We start from the raw sequence: 15,714 nt of genomic DNA, 5'->3' as shown, positions 1-15,714 counted from the left end.
CCCCTCCAGCCCTCTCCTCAGGGAGCACATCTGCCTGCAGCCAAGAAGAGAGACGGAGACAGAGACAGAGACAGAGAATTAAGACTCTTGTTTTAGACCCTCCCCTTCCTTGGCCTGTGACCCACCCCTTCAAAACAACTCAATGGCCTGGAACCTTGTCTATCCCCACGCCTAAATCTGCCACTCCCATTCGGGGCTCTTACAAATCTTTGGGACCATGGAAAAAGCAAGGCCTTGGGTATCAGATAGACTTGGTGTAGTAAGTGAATAATGCCCCACCACCCCCTGCAAGATATCCAGGTCCTAATCCCCAGAACCTGTGACTATGTCACCTTCCATGGCAAAGGGACTTTGCAACTGTGATTAAGTTAAGGACGTTGAGGTGAGACAATGATCCTGGATTGTCCAGGTGGGCCCAATGTAATCACAAGGGTCCTCATGAGAGGGAGGCCCTAGGGTCAAAGTAAGAGAAGATGTGACAAACAGAAGCAGAATGTAGAGAGAAATGAGAGATTTAAAGACGCTATGCTGGGCCGGCCCCGTGGCTTAGCGGTTAAGTGCGTGCACTCCGCTGCTGGCAGCCCGGGTTCGGATCCCGGTTGAGCACCAACGCACGGCTTCTCTGGCCATGCTGAGGCCGCGTCCCACATACAGCAACTAGAAGGATGTGCAACTATGACATACAACTATCTGCTGGGGCTTTGGGGAAAAAAAGGAGGAGGACTGTTAGCTCAGAGCTGGTCTTCCTCAGCAAAAAGAGGAGGATTAGCATGGATGTTAGCTCAGGGCTGATCTTCCTTGGAAAAAAAATAAATAAAGACGCTATGCTGCTGGCTTTGAAGATGGAGGAAAGGGCCACAAGCCAAGGAATGCAGGTGGCCTCCAGATGCTGGAAAAAACAAAGAAATAGGTTGTCTCCCAGAACTTCCGAAAGGAACCAGCCCAGTGAGACTGATTTTCAACTTCTGACCTCTAGAATTATAAGATAATAAATTTTTGTTGCTTAATCCACTAAATTTGTGGTAATTTGTGACAGCACAATAAGAAACTAATATACATGGGTTCCAGTGCCAGCTCTTGCCCTCTCTTCCCCAGTCTCCTCATCTGTAAAATGGAAGGAAGGGGAATTTGGCCGCATGATGGACAAGGGTGGCCTCTCTGGCTCTCTTTGGCCCCAGGCTGTGATGACACCAAATGGCTACCAGCACTGTCCCACATTGCCTGGCCCTGACCTATGTCTCCAACCCAGAAGGAGGCCGAGGGGGAAACCACAGAGTGGCCAGATGAACTACCTAACCTCTCTGAGGTTCAGGGTCAGAGGAGCTAATGTGTGTGAAAGGGTAGCACCCCCAATATTGGACTTAAAAGGACTAATCCAGAATGGCCTACAAAGGGAGAGTTGCTAGTCACCCAGGGATTCATTTGCAAGTAGCATTCCAATTGGGAAGTAACTTCCCAACCAGAGGGATAGGAACTGCGCTGACCACGGAGCTCAGGAAAGGCTGCAGGGGGCAGGGAGCAAAGAGACCAGGGGTGGCGAGCCCAGGGCTAAGGCAGCTCCGAGGCCAGGTACCAGGCAGAGCCCCCTCCTCCTGACTGGAGGGACAGGAGGCCGGCAGGGTCACATAGAAAGCAAATGATGATCAAGCCCCTGGTCTTCCTGGGCTGCGTTACTACTAGGTCACAGCCAGCTCCTGCAGCACCACTACCCCCTCAGCTGGGCTCTCCAGGCTGTCAGCCACCCGAGGGCAGGGACTTTACCTCATTTGCCTCTGAAGCCCCCAGGCTGGCGTGGAGAGACACGGACTGGCTGCTTAAGGCCAGCACTTCCCCAAACACCAGACCAGGGCATTAAAACGGTCCTAGAAACTGGAGAATACTGCACATGCTACCCCTCCTAGAAATTCACACCCCCAATAGCCTGCTACATGAGAAGTCCTGAAGCCAAGAAGCCAAGGGACCTCACGTAACCCAGGAGTTCCCAAATTATTTAGCTGCAGGAAATTTTTACTCACATAAGACTAAGAACCCCCAACAAGTGCACCTCTGTGGAGCACAGGGAGCAATGCTGACCCACATGGAAGGAGAGAGTGGCTGAATGAATGAGTGAATCATCACTTAATTAAGTATTGGGTGAAGGAACGGAAGGAAAGAAGCAAGGAGGGAAGGAAGGAAGGAAAGAAGGAAGGAAGGAAGGAGGGAGGGAGGGAAGGAGGAAGGAAGGAGGGAGGGAGGGAAGGAGGGAGGGAAGGAGGGAAGGAAGGAAGGAAAGAAGGAAGGAAGGAAGGAAAGAAGGAAGGAAAGAGGAAGGAAGGAAAGAAGGAAGGAAAGGGGAAGGAAGGAAAGAAGGAAGGAAGGAGGGAGGGAAGAAGAGAGGGAGGGAGGAGGGAAGGATAAATGGGAGAGTACAAAGGTGATTGTTTCCATCTCAGTTCCCCCAAAAGCAGTCCCTGCACAAGGATTTGGGTAGAAATCCTTTATTTGGGAGGCGATCCCAGGAAGCACAGGGAAGGAGTCGGGAATTAAGACAAGGGAGGGCGAAGAGGCAACAAAGGATGCATTAATGAGCAGGTTATTGCTGCGGGCAACCACGGGGTGATCCCACTGGGGACCCTCTAAAAGTGTAGAACACACCTCCGACTGGCCCACCAAAGGCAGGAAGCCAGGGTTTCCATCCACTGACCCTCGTTGTTGGTTGAGGGTTGCCCTGGGTGTTAACTCCCCAGCACTTGCAGCCTGCCCCGCCCCCCAGCAGAGCACGCTCCCGCGGCCAGAGAAGACTCTCAAGCAGGAGGGCGTAAGGAGCCTTAGCGGGTGACATCAGGAGTGCGCTGAGGGTTATGGGCGGGACTGGCAGCGTCTGCTGCAGAGGCGGGTGTGGGAAGGATGCAGGCACCAATATGTTCTTGGGACAAGGCGAGGACCAAGGCTGACCTCAGCTCTGTTGCACTGGGAGGAGACAGGCTGGGGAGTTGAGCACACCCCAGCCACGCTCAGAGCTCAGCCCTCCAGAGTGACAGGCAGTGGCAGGCCACACTGTGCACAACTTCCTCCTCAGCTTCCTGACTGAGGTTGGGGCGGGACAGAGGCAGGCCGGCCTGGACCGGCCTGGGGAGGCCCACAGGACTCTCTTCCGCATCCAGCCCCTCGGAGCCACCATGAGCCGGCCCCCATCCCCAGGCCCAGGTGAAGCTGCTCTGGAGACCCTCCTGGGTGACCTCATCAGCTACTACCGGGAGGGGGCAGGGGAAGGCCGGCTCAGGGTCTGCAGGCAAGCAGCCCTCACCCACAGGGCCCAGCGGCTCTTGGGCAGCGTGGCCCCTCCTCAGCTCTATCTGCCTGAAGATGTGGCCTCTGATCTGGGGGCCACTCACTCCCGGGGGGCGCCCAGCTCTGCCCAGCATGTCTGCCACAAACTGATGCAGGCACTAGAGATCCTGGAGCTAATCTCTGCCAACCTACTTCTGTTTCCCTGGAGGAAGGAAATCAGGTCCCTGAAGGTAGGCACGGCCATGGCCCTGAGCAAGGGGGTCTCGGGTAGGGGCGAGCTCTGCCTCTGGGGGCAACAGCATGTCCATCGTGCTCACTGACCTGGGTCCCATTTTACAGTTGGAGCAAGCAGGGGCAAAAGAAGTTAATGCAGCTTGTCTGTGGTCGCCAGCTAATAAGCAACACAGCCAGCATCACACTCAGGCAGTGCAGCTCGTCACCACCACGCAAGCCGCCGCTCTAGAGAGGAGCCCAGGAGCTCCGAATAAACGAGGGAAGGAGTTTGGCTGTGGGAAGCCACGGGAAAGTTTCCTCTCTCCTGGCTCAGGCTAGGAATGCTGGGTGGGGAGCCAGGATACCAGGGCCTCACCCCAGCTTAGTCATTCTCCAGCTGTGTGACTAGGTCCTGTCCTGCTTCTGGGCCTCAGTGTGCCCTTCTGTGAAACAGGACAGAGGGTCACATGACTGTGGGCCAGGTTTCCATGTGGCCAAACGCCGTGGCCCGCCTGCTTTGCAGGAGCCTCTGGTGCCCCTGGGACTCAGCCCTCGGCCCTGTCTGGCCCCTCTCAGCCACTCTGCTGAGACGTGTCCCACCTCTGACAAACACCCCTGTTTGTTCCAGACGTACACAGGGAACTTCGTCTACTGGGTGAGGCCTGTGCTTTCCGAACACACACTGCACAGCATTCTGGGCAGGCTAGGCTACGTGGCCACCTCGGAGGCTGAGTTTTCACTGGTCCAGGCCATCAGCGAGGAGGACACCAAGCAGATGGTTTTTGAGATCTTCCTGGCGAGAGTCGCGTGTGAGGCCATTCTGGGAACCTTGGACGGGCAGGTCCTCGGGCTGGGCAGAGAGAAACTGGCCAGGCCCCACTGCAGGCACAGCTCAGAGAGAAGGCTGGGGAAGGCCCAGAACTGCCTCGAGGGGGCCCGGCCAGGCCCAGGCCCCTCAGAAGAGGTGGGATCTGAGAGGGCCCAGCCACAGGGCCCTGACGACCAGACCTCTCTGCCTGTGGCCCTGAGCCTGCCTGAGGTCTCAACGACTCTCCATGGCCCCCTCACTGGCCCCCTGGTCCCCTTGGGCCCCCAACGCCGTGCCAGCACACGCTCGGACAGTGAGGAGTTCCTGACCTGCTACAGTGACCTTGTCCTGCACCGGACACCCTTGTTCCCCAAGGACCTTCCCCTGAGCGGCCTGAAGGGAAACCAACACCAAGGCCCAGCCCTGACCCCCAGCCCACCTTCAGGTGAGGCCGTCACCCCCTCAGGTAGCAGCGGCGAGCAGCCCCCAGTCCTCAATGCAGCTCCTGAGAGCAGAAGGGTCACCATCCCCAGCCTGCTCTGCCTGACACCAGGTCCCCAGTTGACAGGGAAGTCCTTGGACCCCGAGCCAGAAGCACAGCTGGAGCTGGCCACCCCTGGCACAGACACTGCTCCTCCAAGCGCCCCCTGTGAGATGGACGAGCTCTGTGAGCGCCTCTCCCACCTCCTCAGACCCCCAACTCTAGCAGGACAGCCTGGGGGCTTCCCAGGCCCTGGGATTGAGGAGAATGGACAATCAGAGCCTCTTGTGGGGCCAGAGCCAGCCGGTGAGGGTGGCAGCCCAGAGAGTGGGGTCACTGGGCTCTGGGGATCTACTCAGGCCCCCTCTCATGTCCGAGAGCCCCCCAGCACTCACTATGTCCCCCCGGAGGGGCTGGAGATGCCAGTTCCCACCCGAAGACGCTACCCAAGCAACAGCTGAGGATGTCACCCCTGGATGGTACAGGCGCAGACACCTTGACTATGCAGATTGCTTTTCTGCCAGGAAGGTGACCACTTGGAGAGGTGTTAGATCTTGGGACCACAGCAGGGGGAACAGCAGCCAAACACACAGCTTGTCAGGCACAGGGACAATCTGTGAATCCCAGCTGGTCTCAAGTCCCCTCCCTGCCACCTACTGACTCTGTGACTTTGGGCCACTCGCTCCACCTCTCTGAGCCTCGTTTTCTTCGTCTGTAAAGTGAGTGTGGTCAGACCTACCTCTCAGGAGGCTGGGAAGAGTCACTGAGGTGAAGTGTGCATAGGTTCCCTCAGTGCTGACCTCAGGGGGCTTTCTGTCCCCTTCACATCCCAGCTCAGTGTGTGACCTGGAGCGAGTCATCCTGCATCTCTGAGCGGCAGTTTCCCCCAGCATCCTTAAGGCCCCTGTCACAGGGCAGGTTAAAAGAGAGGAGAGAGAGGTAGACAACCAGACATGTAACATGCCCTTAATCCTTTTAGGGTCTACCGTAGGCCTCCCTTTTCTCTCAGCTAACTTCTGGTTGAACGAGAACAAAATCACACTTAGGAGCTCAGAGTCAGCTCGCACGCCTGCTCTCCATCCAGGGGTCAGGGCTGCAGGGGCCAAGCCTGAGCCTGGAGTGGGGGCGCCTCCTCCACCAGCCATCTCCTGCCCCCACATATGCGTGCACACTTGCACACAAGTGGGTGCATCAGGCACAGCACATGCACACACAGTAGGCGTGCCTCATTGGGGCCCCGACAAAGAGAGGGTCCTCCTCCTCCAGCCAAGACTCTCTCTATGGGGTGGCAGGTGGCACTGACCCAGGGCTGGCCCTTCAGCTTCCCATCTGTAGAACGGGGAGGATGGGCCCTTCCTCCCAGGGTGGTGGTGAGCAGTAAAGGTTATGTAGGGGAAGGCCCTCTCTGGGCATACAGCAGGTGCTTAATAAATGTTGGTGCCTGCCTTGCTCTCCCCCAGAGCTGAGCATATGACCCCATCACTTCCAGTTCCTAAAATCAAGGGGGACCCCAAGTGGGAAGGATTTAAGGAACGTTGGTCCCACCTCCCTCCCTGTCAGACAGCTGTCCACTAAGCCAGCCCCTACACAGGCTTTTTGAGACAAATCAGGAAGCAGTCTGCACTGGGGGGGAGAGAGGCACACTGGTCAGTCATCCATCCGTCCATCCATTCATCCATTTACCCACCCACCCATCCCAATCACTCAGCACAGCACCCAGCAGTCGACGCTCAAACTGGCGAGCTGTCAGTGTCTGGGGTCCTGGGGGAGGTAGAGGGCAGACTCTAGCCACAGCTTCCATCCTGGGGAAGGGGAACACCAGGAACAGGCTGAGCTGGAGGCAGAGGGGGTCAGGAGCCTCAGGAGAAGGGATGTGGCAGGAGGCAGGACTGACCTTGGAACCATGGCAACCAGGGCTTATCCCCCAGGGCACCTGGGTCTGACCCGCAGCCCCTGACCATTCTTTATTCCTTCTTCTCTGATCATTAACACAATAAGCATGCTCATCCCCAAACCAAAACAGAACTTTTGCTTCTCCCCACAAAGCCCACTCCCCTGGTGTTCCCCATCCAGGTCAATGACTCCACCAGCTACTCAAAACCTGAAACCCACTGTAGAAACCATCCTTGATTTTTCTCTCTTTCTCTAACATCCCTCATCCAACCCACCATTCTCTGTCAGAACAGAGCCCAAATGGCTGAGCCACTTGTCTGAGCTACCATGGAATCTCACTCAGATCCCTGGAGGACGGCAGCCACCTCCCTCGTCTCCCAGCTTCTGCCCTCATCCCCCTGCAGTCAGCTCCACTCAGCTGCCAGGATCCCATTAAAACCAAAGTTCCATTGTGACTCTCATGTGTTCAATTCCCTCCAGGGACTTCAAGGCCATACCAAGCCCCATAGGCTTGGCCCCTCACTATCCTTCTGACCTCATCTCATGCCCCTTTCCAGTCTAGCCCACTGCAGCCAAGCCACACTGGCTTCTTCTAGGTTCTCCAACAAGCTAAGCCCGCCCCTACCTCGCAGCCTCTGCGCAGACTGTTCCCTCTGCCCTCTCCCCACTCTGCACCCCTGGCCGCATCTTCTCTTTCTTGGTATTCACTTCTCACCTTAAATGTCACCTTCTTGGAGAGGCCTTCCCTGTCTGCTCATCTCTCCATCACATCAGCTTAGTTTAATTTCCTGCACAAAGATATTTTAAGTGTATTTATTCATTTTCCATTTCCCCCACTAGTATATAAGCTCCATGAGGGATAAACTTGTCTCATTCACCACTGTTTCCAAGGATCCATCAGATGAAACCATCAGAGAAATATGAAAACAAAAGCAGAAATTACCATAATTTCCACTCTTTGGAGATACCCAATGTTACAGTGTTGGTGTGATTCCTTTCCATCTTTTTTTCTACATATACATATTAAAAATTTGGGATTGTAATATTTATAGTGTTGTGTTCTGCTTGTATTTCCCATGAAGGGAGTTATTTTAACTAATTTTAGAGAAAAGTAACAAAACAGTACAAAGAAGTGCCTTCTATCCCCCACTTTGCGTCCCCTGAAATTAACATGGTACATAAACCTAGGATAGTCAAGAAGAGAAAATTAATATTAATATTATTAACTAAGCTACAAACCTTATTTAAATTCCACCAATTTTTCTATTAATATCTTTTCTCTTTTCCAGGATCCCATATGGCATTTGTCAATTTTCCTTTATCTCTTCCCATCTGTAATATTTCCTCAGTCTTTTCCTTGTCTTTCATGATCTTGATGTTTTTGATCAGAACTGAACACTAATGATTAGTTATTTTGTCGAACCTCAGCAAAAAAAACCTCTCAGTTTGGGTTTGTCTGGTGTTTTCTTATGGTTGGAATGAGGTCATGCATTTTTGGCAAGAATACCACCAAAAAAATGATGCTGTGTCCTCGGGGCATCTTATCAAAGGGTTCATGATGTCAATATGTCTAATTACTGGTGATATTTACCTTGATCACTTATTAAGCTGGTGTTGGCCACTGTAGAGTTACTTTCTTTCCCTTTGTACTTTATATTAGAGAAGATGCTTGGAGGCTATGCAAATTCTGTTTCTCCTCAAATTTTCATCCACTAATTTTAGTATTGTCCACTAATTTTACCATTTCTAGATTATTTACTAATTTACTAATACTAATTATTTACTAATTTAGTAATAGGTAAATATTGTCTGCAATATTTTTACTGTGGTGTTTGTATAATGGTAATTCTCTATTTCCCTCTCTCCTTTTACATTTATTAATTGGAATTCTATTGTAAGGAAGCACTCCCTTTCTCCTCTATTTACTTATTTATTCAATTGTTTATTTATATTAGTATGGATTCATGGGTATTTATTTTATTCTATGGGCTATAATCCAATACTATCTTATTTTGTTCCTCAAAGTGTTCCAGCTTTGGCCGTTAGGAACTCCTTCAGGTGGGCTCCTGCATCTTTTTAACACGCCCCCATCTTGTGTTGAGCATTTCTTTACTTTCTAGCACCATAAGATGTCCCAGGCTCATCTTGTAATTTCCCTGCTGCATCCCTGGAATCAACCACTCCTCCTAGGAGCCCTGGTTCCTTTTGTTGAAGAATGATGTTTAGAGACCACGATCTAGGGGCCAGGTGTGCTCACCGTTAGTAGATGTCCTTGCTTCTGAGCCCACACAGGAGACAGAGCCAGGAAACATACCTATGTGTACTAACCCTCGTGTATACACACATAGCTATATTTCTGTACCTATCTGTAATTTTAAAACCATGAGTTTATACTGATACCTCTGATTCTAACCCAGCACCACAGGGTTTATTCTACTCTTCCCTTTTCTTCTTTATAACTTCTTTCTCTAACAGTGAGAAACTTGGCTCTCATAATCTACAGTCTACTTACTTGTTTGTCCAATTCTAGAATATTGTTCGATTCCAGTATGCAAGAGTTTCAGAATTGCTAACTGTACCCCTGTGAGAAACACTTTTAAAACTACATTACAGCATTTATTGAGAGTAATTTTTGCCTTTACTCTTTCTGTGTCCAACCAAGATACTGTTTTCCACAGTTACTTAGTTCTTTTCTTTCCCACTCCCTTCATTTTTTTAATTATTGTTTTTGTGTGTGAGGAAGATCAGCCCTGAGCTAACATCCAATGCCGATCCTCCTCGTTTTTGCAGAGGAAGATTGGCCCTGAGCTGACATCTGTGCCCATCTTCCTCTACTTTTTATGGACACCAGCACAGCATGGCGTGACAAGGGGTGCCTCAGTGCGTGCCTGGGATCCGAACCCAAGAACCCCGGGCCGCCAAAGTGGAGCATGTGCACTTAACCACTTGTGCCACCTGGCTGGCCCTTTCCTACTCTCTTTACTCATTGAGATACCATGAGGTTCATCCGTAAGTGCTGGTATTCCAGTTTTTCTTCCCTCTACATCATAGTTGATCTTAATTGTTCTTTTCTTTAGGGGGTACTGTGAAACATTACTTGGTTCTGAGAGTCAGAGTTATACATAAAAAGATATTCACAGAAGTGTCATTCCCTTCTCATCCCTGCAACCCCATGTCCATTCCTCCTTTCTTTCCAGCCTTTTCCCACCAATCTATTTAGTTTCTGGGTTATCTTTCCTGTGTTTCTTTTGCATCTGTGTATTTTCTTATGTCTCTCCTTTCTTATATAAAGGGTAGCACACTACAGACGCTCATTTGGACATTGCTTTTTTTCACCTAACATGTGAAATCATGTCCTGGAAATCATATATCTGTTCAGAGAGATCTTTCTCAACCTTGTTTACTGCTGCATACTACTCCACCGTGTGGACGTACCATAGTTTATTTAACCACTCTCTTATGTATGGGTCTTTAGGTTGCTTCCAATCTTTTGCAATTACAAACAATGCTGCAATAAATAATATTGCGCATAGATCTTTTCATATTGTAGATAGTATATGTTAGATCCTGGAAGTGGGATTGCTGGATCATGATGTAAGTACATATGCAGTTTGTTAGGTGTTATCAAATTTCTCTCCAGAAGGGTTGTACAGATTTGCACTCCCACCAGCAATGTATGAGACTGCTTGTTTCCCCATGGCCTCATTAACAGAATGTGTTTTGTTTTGTTTTTTTACCAGTCTGGTAGGTGGGAAATTGTATCTCGGTGTTCTTTTAATGTGCTTAGTCCATTTGAGCTGCTATAACAAAATACCACACACTGGATGGCTTATAAACAATAGAAATTTATTTCTCATAGTTCTGGAGGCTGGAAGTCCAAGATCATGGTGCCAGCATGGCCAGGTTCTGATGAAGACCCTCTTCCAAGTTGCAGAGTGCCGACTTCTCGCTGTGTCCTCACATGGTGGAAGAGGCTAGAGAGCTCAGTGGGGTCTCTTTTATAAGAGCATTAATCCCATTCATGAGGGCTCCACTCTCATGACCTAATCACCTCCCAAAGGTCCATCTCCTAATACCACCACCTTGGGTATTAGGTTTTCAACATATGAATCTGGGGGAGACACAAATATTCAGACCATAGCATTTGCATTTCTGTGAGTGAATTTGAGTATTTTTCATGTTTAAAGGCCATTTTTGTATCTTTTTTGGAAATTGCTCATGTCTTTTTCTCATTTTTCTATTGGATTTTTGGTCCTTTGTCCTTCGTTTTTTAGGAATTCTTCATGGATATTTAGGGATAGTGACCACTTGTCTGTGAATGTGTGTTGTGAATATTTTTCTCCCAGTTTGCAATTGTCTTTTGACTTTGTTTATGGTGGTTTTTGTCATACAAATTTTTAAATTTTTACTTAGTCAAATTCATTAATCTTTTATTGCCCCTGGATTTTGAATCATAGTTAGAAAGCTTTCCCTACATCAAGGTTTTAAAGAAGTCATTCGTGTTTTCTTCCAGCACTTGTACGGTTTCAATTTTTACGTTTAGAACCCTAACCATTTGGAGTTTATGGTGGATGATCATAACTCCAACCATTTTGGAGTCCTGGGTATGGTGTGAGATATGGATCTATTTTTACCTTTTTCCAAATGACTACCCAGTCATCTAGCACCATTTATTAAAAAGTCCATCTTTACCCCAATGATCTGAGATGCCACCTTTATCATACACTAAGTTTCGGCAGGTACTTAGGTCTATTTCTGGGCTCTCTATTCTATTCCACTCACCTATGTGTCTATTCATGCGCCAGTACCACACTGTTTTCATTACAGAGGTTTTACAGTACGTTTTAACGTCTGGTAAGGCTACTCCTCCATTGTAGTTTTTCTTTTTCAGTGGTTTCCTGGTTATTCCTGTATGTTTGCTTTTCCATCTGCATTTCAGTAGAATGCATTTAACTCCATAAAATAGACTGTGATGTTTCTATTGGGATTGTATTAAATTTGTAATTTAACTTAGGGAGTACTGACATCTTGATAATGTTGAGTCATCCTATTCAAGAATGGGATGTCCTTCCATTTGTTCAAGTCTTATTCAGTTTCTTTCAGGAGTGTTTTAACATTTTTCTTGTACGGTTTTGCACATTTCTTGTTTTTTATTCCAAAGTATTTAATCTTCTTTGTTACCATTGCAAATGGGATTTTCACTACCATTATAAGCTCTGTTTATTGTTTGTGTGTGTTAATCTTACTGTCTGTGTTAGTTTTATCATTGATTCTCTGGGATATATCACTGTCTTCGAGTTAATTCTTTACCCCGGCAGAAGGGAGTGCTGAGGCCGCTGGTGCCCTCCTGCCTCCGTGTGGGTGTTCTCAGGGATATTTCAGGGTGGGGGCAGCTCTGAGGAGCTGAACTGCACACTCCATGAGGGGAAGGGCCGTGTCTGTGCTGTTCACAGTGTGGGCCCTGCACCCAGCACAGAGCCTGGCACAGGGTTGATGCATGGGAAGCACTGTCAGAAGACAGGGAGAGAATAGAGGCCTGCTTACAGATTGCCTGGGGACTCCAGGGTGAGCAAATGGCTGGCAAGGAGGCTGAAATAATATTTCCCCCATGGCCCTGTTGAAGAAGCATGTTTTAAAAGTGAAAATGCGGGATTCTCCACCGCCCTGGCTTGGAGCAGCCCACCAACAGCTTCCTCCTCCAGGAAGGTACAAGAAGGTCTGGTTGCCTCTCCAGCCAAGCACAGAGAGGCAGAGGGGGTTCCAAGGAGCAGGCAATAGCCAGGCACTGCTCTAGAGCCTTCATGTTCATCATTCATCTAACTCACCCCTTCCTCGTCTGTGCAGCCCTTCCCCCTGTGAGGGGAAAAATAGAACCCCAGTGTCCAGGGGAGGAAGAAACAGGACCAGAGAAGTGAGGTGACCTGCCCAAGGTCTCGCAGCCAATAACTAGGGAAACGGGGACCCCAGCCCATGTTCTGACCCCAAAGCCCAAGCCTCATCCACAGAGCCAAGTGGATCCCAAAAGGTAAGGTTCATTTAAAACTTAGCAACTGGTCACTGCTCATTTTTCTGGGCATTTCTTAATATGAGCCTGGAGCTGACAAGATCTACCCATCCCTGGCTACAGATAAATCTGCCTTGTACATTAGGGAAAGGGTGGGTGAGAGGTCACCTGGACCCACGGAGAGAGAGGTCTGCCAAGAAATGAGACAACCAACTAGAAAACCATCCGTTTATTGTGTAAGGAACTCCAGGGCCTCACTGGAACAAGAAGAGGAGTCAGGTCCCACAGCCTGAGAGGCAGCTGTGTCTCTCCCAGCCCTCCCTCTCATGCCACAGAACGCCAGGCTCAGATCCAGAGTCCCCATGAGAAATGGGAACATTTTTAAGAAGAAAAGAATGTCCAAATGCTTGCCCCTTGCCCTGTTATTCCAGAAAAGCCATGAGGTACTTTTCAGAGGTACAATCCTGAGAGTCAGCCTCCACCACGCCTGCGACCCATTCCTACTAAACAGGTCAGTCAAGAGGGTCCCCTGATTACCTCTCTGATGGAAACTGCCTGTTACTGAGGTTACTGCTGTAACCAAGCCCACTAACTGCATCACAGCCCAGTTTTCTCGGGCATATCAGCTGAACTAACATTTATGGGGTACGGGGTACTTGCTGCATACCAGGGCCTGGTCTGGGCTCCCTCCATATGCCAGGTCACTTATCCTCACAGCCTTGAGAAGTGAGCAATGCTCCCATTTGACAGATAAGATCATCAACACTCGAGAGGTTCAACAACGTGCCAAGGTTTCTTTGAACTCCTGGATGTCTAGTTCTAGAAAGTGTGAATCTAGAGAGGTGGTTCTCAAAGGGTGGTCCCTGGACCAGCAGCCTTATCATCACTTGGAAAGTTGCTAGAAAACAAATTCTTAGGCCCACCCCAGACCTGCTGAATTAGAAACTGAATTAGCGTAGGCTCAGCGATCTGTGTTTTAACACGCCCTCCAGGGGATCCAGATGCTCTGCAGCTGGAGAACCATGAGTTAGAGAATCCCCAAGGGCACCAAAGCTGGGAGTCATCGTCAGCTGCAGGCCCCCTAAAACAGTGCTTCCCAATGTGTGTTCCAAGAAACACTAGCACTTCTGGAGACTGTTAATGGATATTCCCCAAATGAGGGGTTCTACTATCAAATGAGTTTGGGAGTCCCTTGGCTTAAACAAAGTTTTTATCACAGGACTTTGAGTCTAACTAGGCTAATGTACCTTGTGCATCTCAGAGAGAGTACCCAGACGGTGGTTCCCAAATTTCCTGGACTACAGAACGCTCTTTTCTCAGAACACCTATTTATCATCTCCCAGGACATCTACATTCCACTGATCCCAGTCTTGAAGAAGAAAAAGCCAAGAAATGCAGAAATTCAAGAAGACAGCAGTAAATGCCGATACTTATTCTGGATTCCACAAGGTTGGCTTTCTCTGAGCTTCTGTTTAATGACAACTCTTACTATCTTATGTAAACTAGAGGAACACAGAGTTACTCCAGTCTTAGGGGAGCTGTGGGGTTGGGGTTATTAGGAAAAGAAAGCCTGAGCCAGTGACCCCAGGGCCTTCAGTGAGTAATCCACTGCCGAGGCCCAGAGGCACCGGGCAGGATATTATTGTTATTAGATTCTCAGTAATAGAGGGCTGCCATTTCCAAGAGCTTGTCACTTATTTTAATAACTGTAATTCTTCTGGGTGGAGAGGCCAAGACGATGGGTGTTACTCATTCCACAGATATGTGAGCATGAGAAGTGAGCTCCTCCACCTGGCCCCAGAGCGCTAGGAAAACGAGGTGGCACAGATTCAACATCACCCAGAGGCAGACAGGTTTTGGAAACATCTTCTACCTGCTCTTAGAGTGCAAATACCTCAGTCCTTCTCCAGGTCTGACGGTGGGAGTCTGCGGGAGTCCCAGGAAGGGTCTCTGACTGATGGATTCCCCAGGCAGGGGGCATGTCTCATCTAGGGAAGGGGCCCAGGTGGAAATGAAAGGGGGCAGGAAGAGAAACGGAAAAGGAAAAGCAGGCTGGGTGACATCATTTCCCAGGGTCCACGTTTAGTGACCCTGCTTGGGTCCTGCGAGCCAAGCTGTGGGAGCGTGTCAGACTGGTGGTCGCTGTCCTCACAGGGCTCGGCCCAGCTCAAGCCCAGCCCAGCGGGAGCAGGCTGAGCCAAAGACACTGCAGTACCAGGCGGTGAGGATGATGTGACGTGAGGGCAGAAGGGATGGAGAGGTGGGGCCCAGAGGGTACTACAGTACTGAAGCCAGATCACGGGGTCCAGCCTGGGGGTGTCAACTTCCCTCTTGCCTTTACTCCCTCCAAGGCCTCTAGTAAAGTCCTATTAGAACCTTCCAGCTTATCTTAGTTGTGCCTTGCAAAGGTCATCATCCACATTTGAATGAAAGGGTGAATGAGGGACAGTATGTCCTGATGCCAACGTTAGCCAGAGCAGGAGCTCCGGCGCCATCTTTGGACAGTGAGGACCCTGGAGGAAGGAAGCCATAAGCCAGGAAGTCCAACTAGGAACAGAAAGGCAGAAAGAGCCCAGGACCCTGACAGCCTCAGAGCCACCAGACCAGCCCTGGACCACACCACTTTTATGTAAAAGAGAAATATACTTCACCGTGTTTTTTTTTCCTAAATCACCAGCTACATGAAATATTTCTGAATGGTTCTAATCACATATTTTACACGTAAAATTAAAAAGCTTAAATGTAAATTGGAATTATTTCACTAAAAATGCTGACTGAAAGAAAATGTATACGCTGTTCAAGATTTTTTTGAAAATTAGCAAGAGTCAAAGCAGCTGAGGTGGCTCTGGCATGTACTGACTCTATGCCCTACGGAACCCCAGCTCAGGGTAAGAACGAGGTGACACCAACAGATCTGGAATGCTACTGCCCTGGCTTGCCTTGCCCAGCAATTCAGGGATGCCAGGCCCTGCCATGCTCCTCCTGGCCATTCCTGGGAGTCCCTGGGGAGTGCCTCCCTCTGCTCTAAGAACTAGGCCCCACGCC

General features: G+C 49.7%; 1 protein-coding gene across 1 annotated transcript; it reads left to right on the top strand.

Annotated features, from left to right (window-relative positions):
- Positions 1 to 3,099: 3,099 nt before the first annotated feature.
- Positions 3,100 to 7,726, top strand: LOC106802026 (uncharacterized). The gene is made up of 2 exons (XM_014788440.2): positions 3,100 to 3,500; positions 4,112 to 7,726. Exons 1-2 carry the CDS (start codon positions 3,159 to 3,161, stop codon positions 5,231 to 5,233), a joined length of 1,464 nt encoding a protein of 487 aa, XP_014643926.1. The 5' UTR covers positions 3,100 to 3,158; the 3' UTR covers positions 5,234 to 7,726.
- Positions 7,727 to 15,714: the final 7,988 nt, after the last annotated feature.

Source organism: Ceratotherium simum, chromosome 30 (genome assembly GCF_057802395.1).
Source record: "Ceratotherium simum simum isolate JZ-2026a chromosome 30, ASM5780239v1, whole genome shotgun sequence".
Lineage (NCBI taxonomy): Eukaryota > Metazoa > Chordata > Mammalia > Perissodactyla > Rhinocerotidae > Ceratotherium > Ceratotherium simum.
This window is presented reverse-complemented; position numbering and strand designations above follow the sequence as displayed.

Bases quoted from the DNA above. Each gene is read 5' to 3' on its own strand.
- LOC106802026 (XM_014788440.2), top strand. From the start codon at position 3,159: ATGAGCCGGCCCCCATCCCCAGGCCCAGGTGAAGCTGCTCTGGAGACC. The intron at 3,501-4,111 runs GTAGGCACGGCC...TGTTTGTTCCAG, and splicing joins AGGAAATCAGGTCCCTGAAG to ACGTACACAGGGAACTTCGT.